The following is a 24,662-nucleotide window of genomic DNA, read 5'->3' as shown; positions in this document are numbered from 1 at the left end:
AGCTAACAAAATAAGAATAACTTGTGGAGACAAGGCATTGGTTTCTGAATAGCTGATTTTAATGGTGATATGACTAGTTCCAAACGCATCCAGTCATGCCCGTATTCAAAAGAGTAAACCTTACGGTAACCACACTTGCCATGAAAGTGTTGCATTTACTTATTTATGTTTACCATAATGAGAAATGATTTTTATTTTCCTAAGCCAACTGAAAAAGTCCAGGTCAACTGACTCTACAGATGAAATGAAGTAAAACATGGCTTCCTCCTCCCCCAAATGACTACAAAAGAAAATCCACTTCTGTTCTTTAAGTGAATTGTGCTTGACGAATGACACACATACATGTTTAGAGACAATAGTGTTTCACATTTTCAAGGCTGAATGGCTGTTTACCATGGTCTGGGAAGAGCCTAGGTAACTGCCTATAAAGAAAGAACCATTTTTGTTAACTCTTGTCCTTAATAAGTAATATGTGAATCTTGATCAGTACTTCATTAACTAGAACGCTTCCATTAAAAAATTGCAGTTTATGTATATTTAAGGATTTATTTGGGAATATGATTTCTAATAATTCCCTATAAAAAAGACCTTAAATGACAGCAAAAAGAAATTAGTATTTAATAACTGACATACAGGAAGCAATTTAAATAATTTATCTTTCCCAAAGAACTTACAACATTTTTGCTCCTCCTGAATGTAGTAAGGGTTTCCTTTTGAAACCATCTTCTTGATTCTTCCAATTGCTTGTTCCACTACTATGAATTTTATTTGTTTTAAGTTAGGTTGGATAGTATAAAATTGAGTCCTAATGGCTATATAATCCCTGTAAAGCTATTAGCAATAGGGTAATATTCAGACACATTTCAGCAAGTGCCATTCTAGAGAGATGACGTACCACAGCTACATAAAAGATGGTGGGTGCACAGTTGTAGTGTGGGGCTTGTGGAAACGGATCCTAAAATCATATTTTTACATCTATGGTGGAGGAAAAAAAAAACCCTCAAAGCTGCCAATTTAAATGTCAATCAGATTCAGTCATGCTACAGTAAGAGCACTGCGATGATATTTGTAAATTTTTTTTTAACTTTCAATTTTCGATTTTGCTAAATTCCAAAATCCATAAAACTGAGCAAATGAGCACGATGCTAACCACCAGTGACTCCAGGTGAAAGTTCTATGATGTTCACTGTACTATTACTTTTAACTTTCCCGTAAATTTGCAAATATTCAAAATAAAAAAATGACAAATGTCTACAGTATTCAAGATACAATGAATGAAGTGAAAGAAACACAAGACACAGACACAAAGTATGTCACTGAAAATCACTGGTTTTAGAGTAAAAAAAAAAAAGGCCCAACTTACAGGTAAAATCTTTCTTCTAAAAGAGAGCATGGGAGAGACATGTGACGTGCATTCAAAGAAAAAATTGGTTTAGAAGCCAATGGAGACAGAACACCATGCATATAATGTCCCCACTGACATCACCTCTTGAATTTTCAAAGTGGGTATGTTTTTCTTGGTCTAACATTGGCTGCCCTGTTAAGTCATGCAAACCATAGCAATCCACTGACTTGCACATTTACAAATGATTAAGTTTCCAAAACTGTGAAACTTTCATTCAAGAGGGTCAGTATAACAAACCTCTCCATAAAATAAAAATGTTTCCTAACTCTGAGGAATAAAATGTTTTATCAGTTGAATGCCTGAAAACTGTCTGATATTATATATTTCCCATATACTATTTAAGTTGCCTAAGTTTTAAAAATAAAGTACATGGATTTGATTCTTGTTTGAAGTCTCAGCTAAATGATAAAGCTTCTCATTTCCTATTAGATCGATGGCTGAATGGTATCAGCTTAGCAAAAGAGCAAGTTGGTTTTTTTTTTTTTAAATCTTCATTTACTTTGAGATTTGAGACAGCACAATAGCAACCGCAAATCTGTCTTTTAGTGAAAAACAGAGTAAAAACCATATGCTGAGAATAATATCAATACTGAGACAATCCGCCCCAAATCTAATGTTCCCTTTAGGATACCCAGGCCTTCAAGCATGGCAGGTGGTACAACAGCACACCTTTCCCCTCCTCATAGGTTCCGAGAGAGAAGGGAACTGAAAATGCAAGAGCTAACGAATAACCAACGGGCAGGTAACATGAAGAAGCAAGAAGACGGGAAGCCAGTTCCTTTCAAAAGGCGACAGAGGTGACAGTCGGATGCAAGAGCCTGGAGGATGGACACAAGCAGACCCAAAGAGCAACAGGCTTAATTTCTGGGGATAGTACCGATTGCTGCATCATAGACCTCAGAGATTGTCTACATATGACTCCTCCTCCCCTCTGCCATACTTACACTTCACCCTTTCCGTCTTAGTTCTCCACACCAATTACTGCCAATCGGATCACATAGGAGAACTGAGGCTGTAATATGGGACACTAGGAATATGGAGCACTATGAAAACAAGTTTATATACAGCTTGATAGCAGGGTCTAGGGAGACTGGAGGAGGAGAAGAGAGACATATTTGAAAAAATTGAGTATTACTCTGTAGACATTATAATAATCAAAGATACCTTAACTTTGTAGATAACCTAAGATGATTCATAGAATCAACTAAACTATAAAGTCTTTTTTTTTTGGCGGCGGGGGGGGGGCGCTTTTAAAAACATATGTACATTGTTAAAAGCGTAAATGGGAAATATTCACATTCAGTCAAGCCCGTTTTTGCAAGTTCCCTGAGATGGCATATAGAGACACACAACACAATGCAATGTTACAGCAGAAAGTCAATCATTTACAAAGATCATTTAGAATAAAGTCAAATTTCTCTTTCAACAAACGTGGTCTACAAAATAAATTACATCCTGACTGTTGGCTGTTGCTATAAATCTAGTCAAATCAGGAAAAACCATCATATTTAAAGCTCTCCAAGCAATTTTGGCACAGGTCAAACCTTCAGGTTTTGTTCAGTCCCTGAGCTCTTTAAACAGGATAACTTGCATTCAACCTCTTCCCCAGCCGCCCCAGACCACTCCCCTGCACAACGCCCTGCAACCTGCCCTACCCTCTCACTGACTCTAAGTCAAGCCTGAAGGCTACAACCTTTCTAACCGACCTGCTAAGCAGAAACCACAGAGCTTCTCTGGCTTGAAGAGTTAGATTCTGTAGGCGGAAGAATCAAATGGGGTACATCTCATGCCTCCTAATTATTTCTAAAACTGCCTCCAAGGGTCAGTGTTTTAATGTCTCCAGGGCCTTATGCCTCAGATGCTCATCCAAACACTGGATGGCAAAGAGGTCGATGTCCGTGTCGAACTTGTTGGCGAACAAGTGGTGCACGCGCAACATCCAGTTCAAGTCACCCGCTCCAAAAACGCACACGGAGCGCACGTGGACGCCGCTGCACGGCGGGTAGGGGGCGCCCTTGGAAATGTCACCTTCAAAGTACTGCCACTTGACAAACCTGGCAATCGCGTGCATGTCGGACATGTCGTACTTATGGCTTAAGGACAGTGACCCTGGGACTTCGGGGATCCTCTGAATAGTGGCCCAGAGATACTCGTCCGGGCTGTATGTGTCTTTTGCCCACTCCATAAACTTTTGTATTTTTTCATTCTCGAGCACATACTCCACATACCTCCTACTGACCACAAAATAGGCACTGCCTGAAAACAGAGGTGTTTCAAGAGGAGGATGTATTTTGTCGGTCCCCATGTTTGTCAGTTTTCCATTCACGACTGCATAATGCTTTTTCCACCTTTCTTTTTTATTGGATGGCATTCTCTCCGTTTCTAGGTTGTTCTCGCCCATTAACGACTTGAGCTTCCTGACAATTTCCAGGTTGGTTTTAATAGGAAAATCCATACCGCAGAGATTTATCAAGTACTTCCAGTCTGCGTTCATTCGGTAGAGGTCCTGCATGCAGTTGAGGTCAGCCTGAACCCGGCTCCAAGATGCATACACAACACTCTCCAGCTGACTGGCCACGAAGACATTACTGAAACAGGATGCAATGCCAATCACTGCGGCCAAAAAGGATTCCTCTGATTTTGTATCCACGTGAATGCAATAGAAATTCTGAGGCATATAAATGGCCCTCAGGAGCCTGTCAAGCATTTCAATTTTGTGATGAACCACTACAGAATATGCTATTGGAAACTCTGCCTCTTCTTTACTAAGGGGTTCTACAATATATTTGCGCTTCTTGATGAAAGAAGCACAATCACTGGTCATGTTTATGTAGTCATAGTTTGTCCATCGAGGGCGCTTTCTAAATTTCACTGTTAGACTCTCAAGCTTTACCTTTTGGATTTCATCTACATCACCCTGTAGAACTTTGGTACAATTAATATTACGACTAGGATTCTCTTCAAGCAGCTCCAAATGTCCAACATTTACAAATTCAGGCTTTTGATGAATTCTTAAAACAGAGAAGGTGACCAGGGAAAAAACAAGAAGGAAGAAGTAGTATTTAGTGGGATAAGAAAAAAGTTTCCTCCTCCACAACTTCCTCAGCATTTCAACAACAATTGGGGACTTGGCTTTATTAAGGGCAGTCTTCCAGGCTTCAAGCAGTAATGATTTCCCCTCTGTCGTGGCCTGGAGATTTGTCAGTTTGCATTTATCAGAAGTGCAAAGGCATCTTGAAATGGAGGGCAGCACTAAAAGAAAAATAGAAAGGATACATACATATATATATATATATATATATATTAAAAAATACAGTGTTTCATGACATCTTCTCAGGTTCAAAAACTGTCCTCTTTGCTATGAGGTCAGATGTTTAAGACAAAAACAAAGTGGGTCAATCAGAGGAAAGGAAGTAGTGTTATAGGATACCCATCATCTCTGGTATCAATGCCAGATTGTCTTTTTAAAAAAGCTGAGTACAAGGATATGCTAGAGTATCCTACAATCAACATTTTACCTCTCAGGTATATTGAAGTGCAAAACACAGTTGAAGACCTAGGCTATAGTTATTGAATTCTCCACAGTTGGTGAGTTTTTGATCCTGTGCCAGTGCTAATTAGCACCACTTGCCTTGAAATCATTACTAATCTGGGTTCCTCCTGACACATCCATTAATGTCCATCAGTTGGTGTCAGCAGCCCCAAGTATTTGAAGAGATCAGATCCACTCTGCTCTTTACCAACTTAGGAGTGGGAGTACACTTAAGGAGATATTCAGAAATGGCTGTGGCTTCTAAGAATCTTTGAAGGAAAAGCAGGTCAACTGGATTTTCAAACTGGAACAGAAAGGCTCAGGTGAAACCAGGTCAGATTTGGAACTGTTTTGGGTTGACTTCACTTTGTTCAGTTCCACACCAGGCACCACAGGAAGAGAAGACATACATAAACCAAAACAGAGAAACAGCCTAGCTGAAAAACAACACTTGTATGCAAATTGTAACTTATGAAAGACCCTTTGTCTATATTCAAATTCCAGGAACCTAACCCACTTTTATTATGTAAAATGTTTACAAATATACAGATATTGTTTTGTTTTCAAAAGTCAATTTTATTACTCGGCAATTGGTTCTAACAAAGAAAGTCAAATACTATCAATTGTCTCAAAACCAGATTTATAGAGATTTGAACAGTTTTTAACACCAGAATTAGCACTAGAACTTTTAAATATTTAATTAGGAAACAAATTGTGAATATTAATAATACAAATAAAAATAAATAACTGACCATCATTTGTACAGAGTAATGTTACAAAAAGTAGTTAGACTTTTTACCATTTAAATCAAGAAAAGTCGGGATCATTTAGTGCTCTAATTCCAGGTAACATCTTCTGCCCATGTAGAGTGCTTCTTATGCAGTCAGGTTTCTTAAATGTGCCAGGCATCCAGCAATGCTGTTATGTCCCATGAGTCTTTTTTAAAAAAACACGTGAAACAAAAAGAAAAATTTGTGAAGGGATATATATGCCCACGTAAGTATACACACACACTCAGAAAGCATACTGGTAAACTAATTCGACATATTCACTTTTTTCTTCAAAATGATGGCTGGTCATATCCATTTTTTTCTTCAAAATGATGGCTCGTTGATTTCTCTTTTAAAACCTTCTCTCCAGTCTTTTTTTTTTTTAGTCTAAGTTTGTGGATTGCTAAAGGTTTGAAGACATCCTACAATTTAGGTTGAACTTTTTCAGGGAAAACTCTAGGAGTATTTCCCAAAATGTGTGCCAAGGAACAGTTTAATGGTCCTATATGATTGGAAAATCCCACATATCCTATCCGGCTGTGAGGATTCCCAATGCTCACTGGCCCATTAAAGACAATCCTGCAATTGAATTAGCTGCTTATCTCATCTTCCTCCAACTATGTTGTCTACTACCCCATTCCAAACCTCTACTGGAAAGCAAACATTGGGAGATTCTGCTAAAATACTTAAGCATCTGAACTATTAAGACATCAGATCCCTAAACAAAGTTATACCCTTAAGCAATTTCTGCTTAAGGCATTTAAGAAAATCTCTGACTAATCATTAGTCAGCTTCTAAGCTAACTGAACAGAGACTTAAGTTGCCTCACGCAATAAAGAACACAGATTTACAAAATTAACCCAAGAAGGTCCATAACAACAATAAACCCTGGGCTGGGCAGGGGCAGAGGTATGATTTCTAAAGTTGATGCATTATAAAATGTCCACTTTCAACAACAACAAAAAATTACAGGGCACGTAGAGAAACACAAGTCTGGCCCATACACAGAAAAAGGGGCTTCAATAAAAACTGTCCCGGAGGAAGCCCAAGCACTGGACTTAACTACACAAAGACTTTCAGTCAGTTATTATAAGTATGTTCAAACAACTAAAGAACTAAATCAAACCATGAGAAAGATACTTAACCAAATTGAGAATTTCAATAAAGAAATAGAAATTATAAAAAAGAACCAATAGAATTGATTGTATTGAAAGTACAATAACTGAATTGAAAAACTGACTAGAGGGGCTCAACAGCAAGTATGCACTGACAGTAGAAGGAATCAATGGAACTGAGGAAAGGTCAAGTGAGAGTATCCAGCCTGAGGTACAAAAGGAAAAAAGAATTAAGAAAGATGACAGAGGCCCAGAGACCTGTGAGAAACCATTAAGCACATCAACAAATGCATAACAGGAGTGTCAGAAAGAAAGTGGAGGAAAGGGTGGGAGAGAAGGGTGAAAAAGGGGGCTGCAGTCATGAGCATGGGGGAGGGGGTGAAGAAAAAAATTGAATAATGGCTGAAAACTTCCCAAATTTGACTTTATTTTGTTTACTGAAGTACAGTTGACTTACAATATTAGTTTCAGGTGTACAACATAGTGATTCAATACTTTATATATTATACTCCATTTAAAGTAAATGCCAAATAATGGCTTTATTTCCCTGTGCTGTACAATACATCTTTGTTGCTTATTTTATATATAATAGTTTGTGTCTCTTAATCCCATACACCTATTTTGCTCCTCCTCCCCTGCCCTCTCCCAACTGGTAATCACTAGTTTGTTCTCTGTATCTGTGAGGCTTGTTAAATATATTCGTTTTATTTTTTAGATTCCACATATAACTAATAACAGAGTATTATCTTCCTCTGTATGGCTTATTTCATTAAGCATAATACTCTCTAGGTCCATCCACACTGTTGCAAATGGCAGAATTTCATTTTTTACGGATGAGTAATATTCCAGTGACAGGCAATTTAGTTTGTGTCCATATCTTGGCTACTGTAAATAACATTACTATGAACACTGGGGTACATGTATCTTTTCAAATTAGCATTTTCATTTTCTTCTGATATATCTCCAGCAGTAGAACTGCTGAATCATATGGTAGTTCTATTTTTAGTTTTTTGAGGAACCTCCATACTGTTTTCCATAGTGGCTGCACCAATTTACATTCCCACCAATAGTGTACTAGGGTTCCCTTTTCTCCACATCCTCATCAACATTTGCTATTTGTAGACTTTTGATGATGGCCATTCTGACAGGTGTGAGGTGATATCTCATTGTGGTTTTGATTTGCATTCCCCTGCTGATTAGAGATGAGCATTTTTTTCATATGGCTGTTGGCCATCTGTATATCTACTTTGGAAGAATGTCTAATCATGTCTTGTGTCCATTTTTTGATTGGGTTGTTTGTTTTTATATTGAGTTGTATGAGCTGTTTACATATTTTAGATAATAACCCCTTATCGGTCATATCATTTGCAAATATTTTCTCCCATTCAGTAGCTTGTCTTTTTGTCTTGTCCAGTGGTTTCCTTTGCTGTGCAAAGAGCTTTTAAGTTTAAAATTAGGTCCCATTGTTTATTTTTGCTTTTATTTCTTTTGCCTTAGGAGATAGTTCCCAAAGAATGTTGCTATAATTTATGTCAAAGAGCATTCTGCCCATGTTCTCTTCTAGGAGTTTTATGGTTTCAGGACTTATACTTAGGTCTTTAATCTAGTTTGAGTTGGTTTTTGTATATGGTGTGAAGAAATGTTCTTCTAATCTTGTTCTTCTACATATAGCTATCCAGTTTTCCCAAAAACACTTATTGAAGAGACTGTCTTTTCTCCACTGTAAATTCTTGCCTCCTTTGTCACAGACTAATTAACCATAAGTGTGTAGGTTTATTTCCAGGCTCTCTATTCTGTTCCATTGATCTATGTATCTGTTTTTGTGCCTATACCACACTGTTTTGATTGCTGTAGCTTTATAGTATGTTCTGAAGTCAGGGAGTATGATATCTCCAGAAAAAATTTGAATAATGGCTGAAACTTCCCAAATTTGACTTTAAAAAATTAATCTGAATATCCAAGAGACTCAATGAGCTCCAAGTATGCAAAATGGGACAATCACTTTGGCAGACACTTTGGCAGTTTCTTACAAAGCTAAATATAGGCTAATCATTCAACCCAGCAATCACACTCCTAGCTATTTACCCAAACTGAACATGTATGTACATACAAAAACAGGCATATGAATGTTTATAGCAGCTTTATTCATAATTGTCAAAAACTGGAAGCAATCAAGATGTCCTTCAATAGGTGAATGAATAAACAATTTGTGGTACATCTATAAAATGGAATATTATTCAGTGATTTTTTAAAAAATCAGCTACCAAGCTATTAAAAGACATGGAGGAAGCTTAAACACATACTGCAAAGTGACAGAAGCCAATGTGAAAAGGCTACACACTGTATGAGTCCAAAGATATGATAGTCTGGAAAAGGCAAAACTATAAGGACAATAAAAGTGCAGCACTTACTAGGGATTTGAAGGAAAGAAGGAACAGATGAATAGGTACAGAACAGGGCATTTTTAGGGTGATGAAACTATTCTATAGGATACTGTTACAGTGGTTAAAGGATACTATGCATTTGTCCAAACCCAAAGAATTGTACAACACAAAGACTGACTCCTTTTAGGGGCTTCCCTGGTGGCACAGTGGTTGAGAATCCGCCTGCCAAGGCAGGGGACACGGGTTTGATCCCTGGTACGGGAAGATCCCACATGCCACGGAGCACCTAAGCCAGTGCGCCACAACTACTGAGCCTGTGCTCTAGAGCCCATGAGCCACAACTACTGAGCCCGCGTGCCGCAACTACTGAAGCCCGCGTGCCTAGAGCCCGTGCTCCACAACGAGAGAAGCCACCGCAATGAGAAGCCTGCACACTGCAATGAAGAGTAGTCCCTGCTCACCACAACTAGAGAAAGTCCGCGTGCAGCAACGAAGACCCAACACAGCCAAAAATAAATAAACAAAATAAATAAATTTATAAAAAAAAAAAAAAGACTGACCCCTCTTAATTATAATTAATAATGTATCAATATTGTTTCATCACTTGTAACAAATGTACCACACTTGTGCAAGACACTAATAATAGGGAAAACAATGTGAGCAGGTTTATGAGAACTCTGGACTCTCTGTGTAATTTTTCTGTAAACTTAAAACTGCTCTAAAAAATAATCCATTAAGGGCTTCCCTGGTGGCGCAGTGGTTGAGAATCCGCCTGCCAATGTAGGGGACACGGGTTCAAGCCCTGGTCTGGGAAGATCCCACATGCCACGGAGCCGCTGGGCCTGTAAGCCACAACTACTGAGCCTGCGCATCTGGAGCCTGTGCTCCGCAACAAGAGGGGCCGTGATAGTGAGAGGCCCACGCACTGCGATGAAGAGTGACCCCCCACTTGCTGCAACTAGAGAAAGCCCTCGCACAGAAACGAAGACCCAACACAGCCAAAAATAAATAAATTAATAAATAAAAATTAAAATGGAGATTTCTAAAAAAAAAAAAAAAAAAATCCATTAAAATTGAAAAAAAAATTAATCTGTACATTCAAGAAGCTCAGTGACTTCCAAGGATGATAAACTCAAATAAATTCACATCTAGATACTTCTTAAACTGTTGAAAGACAACTTGAAAATAACAAGAGAAAAGTGATTATACAAGGGGTCCTCAAAATTAACAGCTTCAAATCAGAAACAATGGAGACCAGGAGGTAATGAATAACATATTCAATGGACAGAAATAAAAAAGATTCAACCAAGAATTCTATGATCAGCAAAATAGTCATTCAAAAACAATGAGAAATTAAGACATTTCTGGATAAATGAAAACTAAGAGAATTCATCACTAGCAGACCTGCCCAAAAGAAATACTAAATGGAGTCCTTCAGGATGAAAAGAAAGGATACTAGACAGTAACTCAAATCCACATGAAGAAATAAAAAGCATCTATAAAAGTATATACACAGGAAATGTAATTTTCTATGAACAGTTTTCCCACCTGATTTAAAAGATAACTACATAAAGTAGTAATTATAACACTGTATTGACAGGATTATAATGTATAAAGATGTGATTTATATAGTAATAATAGTATAAAGGAGGGAAGGGGAACAGAGCTTTATCAGAGCAAAGTTTTTGAATACTATTGAAATTAAGTTGGTATTAATCTAAAGTAGAATATTTTAAGTTAAGAAGGTTCTTTTTTTTTTTGTAATTCCAAGGGCAATCACTTTAAAAAAGCTTGAAAACATACAGTAAAGGAAACATCAAGGGAGTTAAAATAGTACACTGGAAAATATCTAACACATAAGAATATAGCAATTGAGGAAGAGAGGAACAAAAAAGACATAAGACACACAAAAAACAAATAACAAAATAGCAAATGTAAATCCTACCTTATCTGTAATTATAATAAATATAAATGGACTAAGACCTCCAATCAAAAGGCAGAGATTGGCAAAATAGATTTTTCTTAAAATGATCCAACTATATGATGTCTACAAGAGACATGGTTTAGATTGAGAGACACAACTAGGTTTAAGTAAAAGAATGTAAACAGATATACTACACGAATAAATACAAAAAAAAAAAGAGCTAGAGTAATCATACTAATCTGATGAAACAGACTTTAAGACAAAAATTATTAGACAAAGAAGCACATTTTATAATTATAAAACGAATAAAAAGGAGAAGGTCAACAAGGAAACAGAAGACTTGACCAACACTATAGACCAACTAGACCTAACAGACAGCTATAGAACACCTTCACCGAACAGCAAAACACACATCCTCCTCAAGGACACATGGAACATTCTCCAAGATGGGTCATACGCTAGACTATCAAACAAACCTTATTAAATTTAAAAAGACTGAAATGATGGAACATATGTCCTTCACTACAAAAGAATGAAATTAGAAGTCAACAACAGAAGAAAATTTGAGAAATTCACAAATTTGTGAAAATTAAACTATACACTCCTAAATAACCAATGGGTCAAAGAAGAAATCACTAGGCAAATCAGAAACTACTCTGATATAAATGACATGAAAACAAAAACAAAAAAACTTATAGGATGCAGCAAAAGCAGTGTTCAAGAGGAATGTATATCTATAAACACCTATATTTTTAAAATATCAACCTAACATACCAACCTTACATAAATAGAAAGGATTATAAGGGAATACTATGAAAAGTCATCATCCAATAAAATTAGATAATCTGGATAAATGGACAAATTCTTAGACAGAGAAACACAGACTACAGAAAGTGATTCAAGAGGAAATAGAAAATCTGAACAGAGCTGTAACGACAATTACCAAAAACCCTCCCACAAAAAAAAGCCCAGGCCCAGATGACTTCACTGGTGAATTTTACAACGTTTAAAGAAGAATTAAACAAAAATCCTTCCAAAACTTTTATAAAAAAAGTGGAATAGGAGTGACCATTTCCCAACTCACTCTATGACGCCAGTAATCGATTACCCTGATAACAGAAGCAGACGATGACATCACAAGAAAACTATAGATCAATATCACTTATAGACACAAAAATTCTCAGCACAATACCAGCAAACCAAATTCAGCAACATACAAAGGATTATATGCCAGGACCACATGGGTTTTAATCCAGGAATGTAAAATTGGTTTAACATGCAAAAGTCAATGTAACACACCCTATTAATAGAATGAGTGACAATTACTCCATAATCCAAATAGACACAGAAAAAAGCATTTGACAGAATCAACACCACTTCATGATAGAAACAGTAGAATAAACTAGGAATAAAAAGGAATTTCCTCAACCTGATAAAGCCATCTATGAAAAATGCACAGCTAACAGCACATCTTAATGGTAAAAGACGAGATTCTCCCCCGCTAAGATCAGGAACAAGAAAAGGATGTCCACTCTTGTTACTTTTATTACATTTTACTGGAGGATCTAGGAAAAGCAATTAGGGAAGAAAAAGAAATAAAAGCCATCAAGTTTAAAATGAAAGAAGTAACACTATCTCTATTTGTAGGTGACATAATCTTGTTTATAGAAAACCCTAAGAAAAACACACACAAAATTAGAATGAATTTAACAAGTTTGCAAGATTCAAGGTCATTATACAAAAATGCAATTGTATTTCCATATATTAACAATAAACAATCCAAAAATAAAATGAAGAAAGTAATTCAATTTATAATAGCATTCAAAAGAATAAAATAGCTAAAAGAAACAATTCAACAGAAGAAGTATAAGACTTGACTGTTGAAAACATTTCATTGAAAAAATTTAAGACAATAAATGGAAAGACATTCCACGTTCATAACTTAAGACTCAATATTGTAAAGATGGCAATATACCCAATAATTAACCAATAATTTTCCTATCAAATTTCAGTTGCCTTTTTTAGCAAAAATTGACAAGCTGATCCTAAAATTCATGTGGAAATTCAGGGGACCCAGGATAGACAAAACAGTCTTGAAAAAGACCATAGCTGGAAGACTCACATTTCCCAATTCCAAAATTTACTATAAATGCTATGGTAAGAGAAATGGTATGGTACTGGTACAAGGAGACATACAGAACAATGGAACAGAATCCAAGAAATAAACTCTTCCATTTACAGTCAACTGATTTTTGATATGGGTACCAAGAGAATTCAATGAGGAAAGAACAGTGTTTTAAGTAAATGGTGTTGGTACAACTGGATGTCCACATCCAAAAGAATGAGGTTGTGTCCCTATCTCACAGCATATACAAAATAGCATATGCCCAAAAAATGGATAAAATATCTAAATATAAGAGCTAAAACTATAAAACTAAAAAGAAAACAGGGGTAAATCTGCATGACCTGGAATTTGGCAATGGATTCTTATATATAACACCAAAAGCCCAAGCAATAAAAGAAAAAAGAAATTGATTAACTAAACCATCAAAATTTAAAACTTTTGTGGTTCAAAGAACACCATCAAAAAAGTGAAAACACAACCCACAGGATAAAAGAAAATGTTTTCAAATCATTTATTTGATAAATATCTAGAATATATAAAGAACTCTTACAACTCAACCAAAAAACAAAAGACTAGCACCTGTGGAGTTTTTTTTTTTGTTTAATTTATTTTATTTATTTTTATTTTTGGCCACGTTGGGTCTTTGTTGCTGCACACGGGCGTTTCTCTAGTTGCGGCAAGCGGGGGCTATTCTTCATTGTGGTGCACGGGCTTCTCATTGCAGTGGCTTCTCTTGTTGCAAAGCATGGGCTCTAGGCACGTGGGCTTCAGTAGTTGTGGCCTGAGGGCTCAGTAGTTGTGGAGCACAAGCTTAGTTGCTCCGCAGCATGTGGGATCTTCCTGAACCAGGGCTCGAGCCCGTGTGCCCTGCTTTGGCAGGCGGATTCTTAACCACTGCACCACCAGGAAAGCCCATGTGGAGTTTTTTAAACAAGAAGTAGAAGAACTATCCTAAACAGATTTTTTTAAAGAATGTGAGTTCATAGTCACCCCAAAATTCATACAGAAAATACAAGTTCCTGACCAAAAACTTGGATCTCACCTCAAGAAACTGACCAGAAACTTATATCTCACCTCAAAAAAGGCTTGTCTTTACCATTCTCATCCACATCCTAAACATCCACCATGCTTTGAAAAATGCTTTTTAAAATGTAAAATCACTAGTCTCAGGTTTTAACACAATGGATAAGTTTCTGTAAAGTAGGTAAGCGTGTGAGAAAACAAGTCTATTTTATTAATAATGTTTTTGTTTTTGTGTATTTATCACCATGGAGAATAGAGAAGATACATTTCTTCCAATGATGTATCATTCAAAGTATTTAACGAGCCTAACTTCAAGATATAGAACATTCCCTTAAACAAAACTTGGCTAAGAGTTAGGAGAAGGTGAAGGGAAAATAAGATTTCATTAAGAAAGGGATTTCTATGTGGAAAAGTTTAAAGGGAGGCATAAATGTCCACATACTATATTATTTCAATGGAACTTCAGTCATCAAACATTACTTAGTTTAAGCACACACAAAGAATATTGAAAATATTAAAAAACAAATAACAGGGGGCTTCCGTGGTGGTGCAGTGGTTAAAAATCCTCCTGCCAATTCAGGGGATATGGGTTCAAGCCCTGGTCCGGAAAGATCCCACATACAGCAGAGCAACTAAGCCCATGCACCACAACTACTGAGCCTGTGTGCCACAACTACTGAAGCCCGCAGGCCTAGAGCCTGTGCTCCGCAACAAGAGAAGCCACGGCAATGAGAAGCCAGCACCCCGCAACAAAGAGTAGCCCCCGCTCGCCGCAACTAGAGAAAGCCCATGCCCAGCAATGAAGACCCAATGCAGCCAAAAATAAATAAATAAATTTATAAAATAAAATAATAATAAATAATACAATTAAAAAATAAAAATAAATAACAAAAATAAGGCAGAGGTTCATACTGCTGGGTCCAGTGTTCCTTCACCTTCAGATTTCATAAATCACATAGATTTCTTGAAGGATGTGGAGTGGGAACAGTCAATGAGGCCAATGACTGAACAATAAGAACCACTCTAAATAACCAAAGCTCATGAATTCTGAGATAGCAAGAAAAATAAAAGTCCCAAATACATACCAAGGCTTCCTCACCCAGGACCTACTACAGGACTTGGCAACTGTCATCGTGAGTGTCCTGGAAAAGGTCCTGCACTGGAACACTGATGCCTTTCCTGAAAGAGAAGACAGTCAGACTAAGTGAACCCAAGGACAATAAATATCGAGATCTCATCTCCTTCCCTATTTCCAGCTATCAGCTCCCAGAACTTTGGCAGCCAAGCCAATGCAGGAATTTACTGTCTAGGGAATCCAATCAGGACAAGTGAAAAAGACTTAATCATGCTGCTTACATTGGGAATGCCCCCCAAATGTTCAAGGAGACAGACTATGCACAGGGAAAAGAAAACTACTAATAATACCCTCAGAGAGGTAAAAAAAGATATTGTATACAATTAATCAATATACAAGACAGACTGTATTATCTAAAAACAGGCAAAAAAATACTACCATACCATATGCTCTTCTGATATGTGATCTTCCCACCCTTCAATCAAGAAGTGGTCAAAACTCCCTTCCCCTTGAATTTGGACAACCTTATGTTTACACTGACCAGTGGAGTTTGGCAGAAGTGATACTACGTGACCACCAAGATTAGGTCATATAAAACCACGTATCTTCTACCTGGTTGTCTTGGAAAATGTGCTCTCCAGAAGCTCCCCGTCAGAGGGAAAGTTCACTTCTCATGTTGCAAGAAGCCACACAGAGAGGCCACACATTGGTACCCTAGTCAACAGTCCCAGCTGAACCCAGTCTTCAATTCATCCCAGCCCAGGTGCCAGCCATGTGAGTGAAGAAGCCAAGATGACTCCAGCCCCTAGTCACTCAAGTCTTAACTGAATTCCTGACCCACAGAATGTGTGAGCAAAAAATAAAACAGCAATGTTTTATGTTACTATGTTTGGGGTGGTTTGCCTCACAGCAATGATTAGAACAAACAAGAAACCACATAAACAGAACACCTGGCAAATAAAAAGCTCTTAAAACTTAACATGACAGCAAAAACTGAAAAACTCAATAGAAGCATTGGAAAATAAAGTTGAGAAAAACTCTCGGGAGGTTAAGCAAATAGGCAAACTAACTGATGGAAAATTAGAGAAAAAAATATAGTACTTTAGAGAACCAAACCAGGAGATCCACCATCCAAACTGTACCTCCAAAAAGAGAAAACAGAAATAATGGAAGTAAATAATTAAATCAATTAAATAATTCAAGACTGTATCTCAAAACAAAGGGATGGTTTCCAGATTGAAAAGTCCTTTGGAATACCAACATGATGGGTGAAAACAGACCCACACCAAGACATACATACTAATCATGAAATGTCAGAACACTGGTAAAAAGAGTATCATGTAGGTTTCGGGGGGTGGGGGGTGGATGGTGTAATAATCCACGTGAAAAAGATTCAGAAGCAAAATGTCTTCATACCTCATAAAAACCAACCAAAGAAGCCAGATGATAATGGAGCTATGCCTCCAAAGTACTAAAAGAAACTGAATTCCAGATGAGAATTCTTAGAACCAGATGAACTACTAAGTAAATTAAGGGTAAAATAAAAACATTTTACATATTAAGAAAGGCAAGGCTTCAAAATATTTACCATTATGCATCCTTTTTTCAGGAAGCTACTGGAGGATGAGCTCCATCAAAACTAAAGTATAAACCAAGAAAGAGGAAAACATTAGAATCAGAAACTGTATCACAATACCAGAAGGAAGGAAAGGAAATACCAGCAGGACAGTAAAGGAACACCCCAGGCTGTGTGTGTAATAGGCCACAGACAAATATAGAAGATGGAAGTGGGTCAGAAGGCCCTGGAAGAGATGTCTTCAAGAAGATGAAATGGATGGAATAACTGATGGGAATAAGCATATTGAAAGCCAATGTAAGCAACTGGCAGAGTTTGGGGTGAATCTGTAAGAACTATATTGAAGAAAAGCAAATGAAGGGGGTTGAGGAAATAATTATTATTGACTCGAAAGAAATCAGAATCATGAGATGATGACAAAATCAATCATAGTGTAATCCGTGGCTTAGCTTGGAAGAGCATCAGTATTAATAACTTAAACACTGTTTTCCACGAGATTAAATAACACTATAGTAGGAGCACAGAGCAATGGGAGAGATGGGTGTTGAAACACAGGGGTTGTGTACTTTGACCAGCAGCACATAACTGGCCATAGGGGGTGTTTAGAATTACATTGCTGTTCCAAGCAAAAGGCCTCTTTCTCATTTTATTCTTCCACCAAGTGCTCTTTGCATTCAACAGCTCAAATGGTAAGGATCTGATCAAAAACATACAGTAGAGGTAAAGAGTACAACTCATGCAGGCTTGTTTGCAGTGATAAATAGATGAGGAGATGCACGTAAGAGAAGTCCAAAAACCATTGATCATCAAATAAGTAAGAAACATCAGAAGACCTTACAACGTAAAAAAATAAGTGCTATAGCGGCATTTCAAAATTAAAATCTACTAGGTATGACTAGCACGTGCCTCTGTATTTTATTTATTTATTTATTTTTACATCTTTATTGGAGTGTAATTGCTTTACAATGTTGTGTTACTTTCTGCTGTATAACAAAGTGAATCAGTTATACATATACATACATCCCCATATCCCCTCCCTCTTGCACCTCCCTCCTACCCTCCCTATCCCACCCCTCTAGGTGGTCACAAAGCACCGAGCTGATCTCCCTGTGCTATGTGGCTGCTTCCCACTAGCTATCGATTTTACATTTGGGAGTGTATATATGTCCATGCCACTCTCTCACTTCGTTCCAGCTTAGCCTTCCCCCCCGCCGACCCCGTGTCTTCAAGTCCATTCTCTACGTCTGTGTCCTTATTCCTGTCCTGCCCCTAGGTTCATCAGAACCATTTTTTTTAGATTCCATATATATGCATTAGCATACGGTATTTGTTTTTCTCATTCTGACTTACTTCACTCTGTATGACAGACTCTTGGTCCATCCAACTCACTACAACTAACTTGATTTCGTTTCTTTTTGCCTCTGTATTTTAAAATGAACCAATTCCAAAATGATGATATTCATCTCAATCACATACTTACTCTTTAATTTAGAAAACTATCATCATATAAAGAAGAAAATGAAAAAAATGTTTAAAGAAATGAGCTACATGTGGCTCAGGCTATCTTCTCCTTAATTTCTTTTTTAATAATAGAAAGGCAAAGCAGGAAGAGGGAGGGAGGGAGGGGGAATAATATATATTTTATTATAAATTAATATGACATAACATATTCAGAATTTGGAAGGAAAAGGATTTACCATATTTACATGACTATTCACATACATACGTACACACCTCTAAGAACAATCAGGATTTTCTTGTTCAGCCTCTAATTACACCTGAGACTTCTAGACAAAGAGATAGTGTCCATCAACAGAAGAATGGATGAAGATGTGGGGGGGCGGGGTGTACTACTCAGCCATAAAAAAGAATGAAATCCTGCCATCAGCAACAACATGGATGGACTTGGAGGGCATTATGCTAAGTGAAATAAGTCAGACAAAGAAAGACAAATACTGTATGATATCACTTACATGTGGAATCTAAAAAATACAACAGGGGGTGGGAGGAATTGGGAGATTGGAATTGACATATATACACTATTGATACTATGTATATAAATAACTAATGAGAACCTACTAATTAGCACAGGGAACTCTACTCGATGCTCTATGGTGACCTAAATGGGAAGGAAATCCAACAATGAGGGGATATATGTATACATATAGCTGATTCACTTTGCTATACAGTAGAAACTAACACAACACTGTAAAGCAACTATACTCCAATAAAAATTAATTTAAAAAATAAATAAAAAATACAACAAACTAGTGAATATAACAAAAAAGAAACAAACTCACAGATATAGACAACAAACTAGTGGTTACCAGTGGGCAGAGGGATGAGTGGAGAGGCATTATAGGGGTAGGGATTAAGAGGTACAAACTATTATATAAAAAGTAAGCTACAAGGATACATTGTACAACACAGGGAATATAGTCAATATTTTATAATAACTATAAATGGAGCATAACCTTTAAAAATTGTGAATCACTATATTGTATACCTGTGACTTATATAACATCGCACCACATCAACTATACTTCAATTAAAAATTAAATTTAAAAAAGTAAAAAAGGGACTTCCCTGTTGGTGCAGTGGTTAAGAATCTGCCTGCCAATGCAAGGGACGCAGGTTCAATCCCTGGTCCGGGAAGATCACACATGCTGCAGAGCAACTAAGCCCATGAGCCACAACTACTGAGCCTGAGCTCTACAGCCCACGAGCCACAACTACTGAAGCCCCCGTGCCCAGAGCCTGTGCTTCGCAACAAGAGAAGCCACCGCAATGAGAAGCCCACACACCACAATGAAGAGTAGCCCCCGCTCACTGCAACTAGAGAAAGCCCACACACAGCAACGAAAACCCAACACAGCCAAAAAAATAAATTAAAAAAAAAAAAAAAGAGAGATAGGAAGGGCTCTGCACTGGTTAGCTTTGTTAACCTTTGTTAAGGTTAAAGCTGACAGATATAACTGTCAACTATAATAAAACAAAGGAGAAGTTAAAAAGGTAAATTCTTTTCTTCAACAATTTCCACCAAAGTAATTCTGGTTTAAGTCCAAATAAAAGTACTATAGATAAGAATAACTCTCTCTACCAATTGCCTATTGTACCATTTTTTAAGTAGTGGAAATATTCTTTCTTAAAAAAGTACACACCGGCCTTCCCTGGTGGTGCAGCGGTTAAGAATCCGCCTGCCAATGCAGAGGACACGGGTTCGAGCCCTGGGCCGGGAAGATCCCACATGCCGTGGAGCAACTAAGCCCATGCGCCACAACTACTGAGCCTGAGCTTCTAGAGCCCGCATGCCACAACTACTGAAGCCTGCATGCCTAGAGCCTGTTCTCTGCAACGAGAGAAGCCACTGCAGTGGGAAGCCCATGCACCGCAACAAGGAGCAGCCCCCACTCGCCGCAACTAGAGAAAGCCCGCGCGCAAAAACGAAGATCCAATGCAGCCAAAAATAATAAATAAATTAATTAAATAAAAATTATTTTTAAAAAAAGTACACACACACATGTGTAGACACCATGTATGCGCACACATCTGTGTGCCTGCATAAAAAAATAGCTGGATGGATAAATCAGGGTCCACAACCTATTGCCCTTCTGCAGCAGGAAGCATGGTCTAAGTTCAGTCACTCTCTAGTTTCACTGAATACTCCTCCGGGCCTCAATTTCAGACTCTACAAGGACTACTGTTCTGTGGCCCAGAGGCTGTGACGGGAGGAAAATACTATTATGATTGATGCCAAGGCCATGCAAGTATCTCAGAGGATCGTGACTCCAGCCAGGGTGCCCAAATGCCACCCTGAAGCAGGCCAATGGAAGGAGTGGGAAGCAGGTAAGATGACAAGGCAGAGGCCTTGCCAACCAGGGTGGGGTTCTTTCTGCCACCTGCACCTCCATGGCCTCACATCATCCGAGGGTACCCGGTCTCTGCCTCCTGACAGCTGTGTCCGGCCTGAAGGGTGGTCTCTGCTGCCTGGCTGCTGTCTGTGATTCGCTGCGGTGAACTCCCTAGCTTCTCTGAGGTCTCGTGTTAAAACGAACCCCTGAGACCCCACAATGCCTGCCTCTCCAGACTGGCCAGCAACAGCTCTTGGGGTCCCCATACCTCAGCACCAAACTCCACAGTTTAGGCCGTTGTCTCCCAGAATCCATCCCAGAGTTTCCTTGGGCTCCAGCCAAGGAAACATAGGCAACAGGGGACTTTCTATAACCAAACTGGACCACATGTCCTATGCTCCCTTGGGAAAGGGCGCTTTCTACACCAACTAAAGCCAGATGGTGTGATGCAGGGAGAAGAGGGCCCGTGTCTCCCTTCTTCAGACCCCCATGTCCTAGAGCCAGACGCAGAATGCAGCACAGAGAATCGCTTGGTTATGTTTGTTGAAAGAAAGTCTCTCTCAAGTGAAGCCCACGTTCCTCTGCTAAAAATTGAACATCTATCCTCTCTCCCTTTTGAATGTCAGAGAAGGGTTCTGTCACCAGTTCTCTACACTTGCAGCAAGGCCTATCCTATTTTAGAGAGTCTATCGAAAAGAACATGCTGTTTAAAGATGAAATGATAGTAAATGATTAAACCCCTCAAAGAATCGAGGAAATGGCACCAAACTTTTGAAAGCTAGAGGGGCTGAGCGGTAACTGACTTGGAGATCTCAGAAAGCTGACCCTGAAGCAGGCAGAGGAGAAAGCTGAGAGGCAACTCAACTTACAGCACAACTCCCCCTACCCCGCACCTCCCACCATCAGCCATCCGCCCCTCCTCAGAAGGCTCCAGAACTGGCAACACAACTCCTCTGGAAGCGGCGTGAAGTGGAGTTAAACACAACTGAGTGAAAACCTACTTAAAAGGCTGTTAAGACTCCCAGACCCCTATTCTTCATAACCCAGTAAATACCCTCCTGGCCTCAGTGAAAAACTCTGGAAAATGTGAAACAAAGGGTATCTGACCTGGAGGGTACAAGGCACAGCTGAGGACAGGAGTACCGACCTGAAAACAAGGGAATTAAGTCACAGGTCCTCATTTCCAGAACATTGGCAGGCAGGCATATATATCTCCCAGGCTTCGTCCTCAGATAAGAGAGAACTACCCGATATCCAAGAAAAGCTCATGACACAAAAGAGATCAGAACAAACAGAAAAAACAGAGGAGAGTATCAGTTAACTATTGCTATATAATCAACCACAATTCCTAATGACTGAAAAGAACAACAATTTATTGTTTCTCACTACTTTTAGAATTGGTTGGGCAGTCCTTCTGGCTTTACCTGGGCTCACCTAGGCAGCTGCATGCAGATGGAGGACTGTCTGGGTTGGAGGGTTCCATACAGCTCGTTCACATCTGCACATGGTACTGGATGCTAGCTGGGGTGCCTCTCATCATCTACTAGTCTGGACAAGATTCCTTACTTGGCAGCTGCATGGCAGAATACCAAGAGAACACAGCAGCTCCAAAGCCTCATAAGGCCTAAGGTCCAGAATATACACATCACTTCTGTCACATTCTATTAGTCAGAGAAAGTCACCAGGCCAGCCATGATTCCAGAGGAAGTAAGGTTCTACTTCTGGATGGGAAGAGAAGCAAAATCAATTGCAAGGGGGCATGGATACTGCAATGGGAGGAATCTGTATCCATTAAACATTCTGTCACATGGAGAAATTAAGATCAAGAGATGAAAACTGCAACAACAAAATACTAGTGCTATTATCGGCAAAGACATAAGAGAAACTATTGCAGCCGTGAAACAAGAACAAGAGACTATGAAAAAGGAACAGAGAATAAAAATGAGCTCTTAGGGAGAGGGGCAGAGTCAAGAGGGCAGAGTAGGAGGATGTGGAGTTCACGTCTCCTCATAGGTATGACAGGGGTGCGTCAGAGCACCTGCTGGACACTGGAGGAGGACCTCAGACACTTAGGGGTACAGGAGGGGTCTCGGCACAGCCGGGTGGGACAAGGGAGGGAAGAGGGGGGAGGATGGGTGGAGACGGAATGGGGCTGGTGACCTGGGGTTGGGTTGGGGGAGGAGAGGTTCCCACACTCAGGGGAACCCACTCATGGTGGGGGGATTGGCTGGGATAGGAGGGGACCTTTGGGGGATGACCGCCCCTGACAGAGCCTCCTCCAGCTGTGTCGCACCCCCAAAGCCTCTTCTGGTTGAGCGGGTCCCGGCGGATCCTAGCACCACACCCCCGCTCCCCGCCACAAAGCCTCCTCCAGCTACGTCGGCCCCTGTGGACATGCCCATGGAAGCCTGCACCCCAGCTGGCCTACACGGGCTCATGTGCTCCAGGCCAGCTTTAGGAGCAGATGCTGGTGAAAGGAAAACATGCAGAGGTGGGGCTGATACAGTGGGTCCAGAGACCTACCTAGAGGTCTTGGAGGCCCTCCTGGGGAGGCGGGGGTTGGATGTAGCTCACGTGGGGGCAAGAACACTGATAGCAGAGGCACCAGTGAGTTGCTTTTTTTTTTAATTCTCTCTTTTCTTTTTGCTCTTGTGCTTTGTTTTGTTGTTGTTGTTTAATTTTTATTTTTTCTAATATTTTTTATTTTTCTAATTTTATTTTATTTTTTAATCTTTGTTATTCTTCTGATCTTTTTCATTTGTTGTCTGTTTTCTTGGGGGGGGTTGTCTTTTTTTTCTCCTTTTCTTCTTTTTTGCCACGCTGCGTGGCTTGTGGGGTCTTGGTTCCCAGGCCATGGGTTGGGCCTGAGTCCCTGTGGTGGGAATGCCAAGTCCAAGCCACTGGACTAACAGAGAATTTCAAGCCCTAGGGAATATTAATCAGTGTCGGCCCTTCCAGAGGTTCCCATCTCGGCACCAAGACATGGCTCCACCCAACTGACTGCAAACTCCAGTGCTGGATGCCTCAGGCCAAACAACCAGCAAGAGAGGAACACAGCCCCACCCATCAACAAAATGAGACGGCAGAGAAATATGTTACAGATGAAGGAGCAAGGTAAAAACCTACAGGAACAAATAAATGAAGAGGACATAGGCAATCTACCTGAAAAAGAATTCAGAGTAATGACAGTAAAGATGATCCAAAATCTCGGAAATAGGATGGAGGCACAGATCAAGAAAATACAAGAAATGTTTAATAAGGACCTAGAAGAACTAAATTTTAAAAAGTGATGAATAACACAGTAAATGAAATGAAAAATACACTAGAAGGAATCAACAGCAGAATAATTAAGGAAGAAGAATGAATAATTGAACTGAAAGATAGAATGGTGGAAATACCTGCCAAGGAGCAGAATACAGAAAAAAGAATGAAAAGAACTGAGGAAAATCTCAGAGACCTCTGGGACAACATTAAACACCCAACATTCAAATTACAGGGGTCCCAGAAAAAGAAGAGAAAGAGAAAGGGTCTGAGAAAATATTTGAAGAGATTACAGTTGAAAACTTCCTTAACATGGGAAAGGAAATAGTCACCCAAGTCCAGGAAGCACAGAGAGGCCCACACAGAATAAACCCAAGGAGAAACACGCTGAGACATATTAATCAAACTAACAAAAATTAAACTCAAAAGGAAAAGTATTAAAAGCAGCAAGGGAAAAGCAACAAATAACATACAAGGGAAACCCCATAAGGTTATCAGCTGAGTTTTCAGTAGAAACTCTGCAGGCCAGAAGAGAGTGGCAGGATATATTTAAAGTGATGAAAGGGAAAAATCGACAACAAAGATTACTCTACCCAGCAAGGAGCTCATTCAGATTTGACA

At 39.1% G+C, this 24,662-nt stretch overlaps 1 protein-coding gene across 4 annotated transcripts in view; it reads right to left on the bottom strand.

The window, feature by feature from the left end:
* Positions 1-2,853: 2,853 nt before the first annotated feature.
* The window catches only part of GCNT1 (glucosaminyl (N-acetyl) transferase 1), a 58,483-nt gene continuing 36,674 nt past the window's right edge, over positions 2,854-24,662 (bottom strand). For 3 of the 4 annotated variants that reach the window (XM_036854670.1, XM_036854671.1, XM_036854673.1), the window contains 3 exons: positions 15,364-15,457; positions 5,737-5,873; positions 2,854-4,657 (listed from right to left, as the gene is read on the bottom strand). In XM_036854670.1, the coding sequence (XP_036710565.1) occupies positions 3,228-4,657; positions 5,737-5,764 (1,458 nt within the window). In that variant the 5' untranslated portion in view covers positions 5,765-5,873; positions 15,364-15,457 and the 3' untranslated portion in view covers positions 2,854-3,227. The remainder of the gene's footprint in view (positions 4,658-5,736; positions 5,874-15,363; positions 15,458-24,662) is intronic. The other variant, XM_036854674.1, reaches the window with a different exon arrangement.

The sequence above is a fragment of the Balaenoptera musculus genome, chromosome 6, assembly GCF_009873245.2.
Source record: "Balaenoptera musculus isolate JJ_BM4_2016_0621 chromosome 6, mBalMus1.pri.v3, whole genome shotgun sequence".
Lineage (NCBI taxonomy): Eukaryota > Metazoa > Chordata > Mammalia > Artiodactyla > Balaenopteridae > Balaenoptera > Balaenoptera musculus.
Note: the sequence above shows the minus strand (reverse complement) of the source record. Positions and strands in the feature narration are given on the sequence as shown.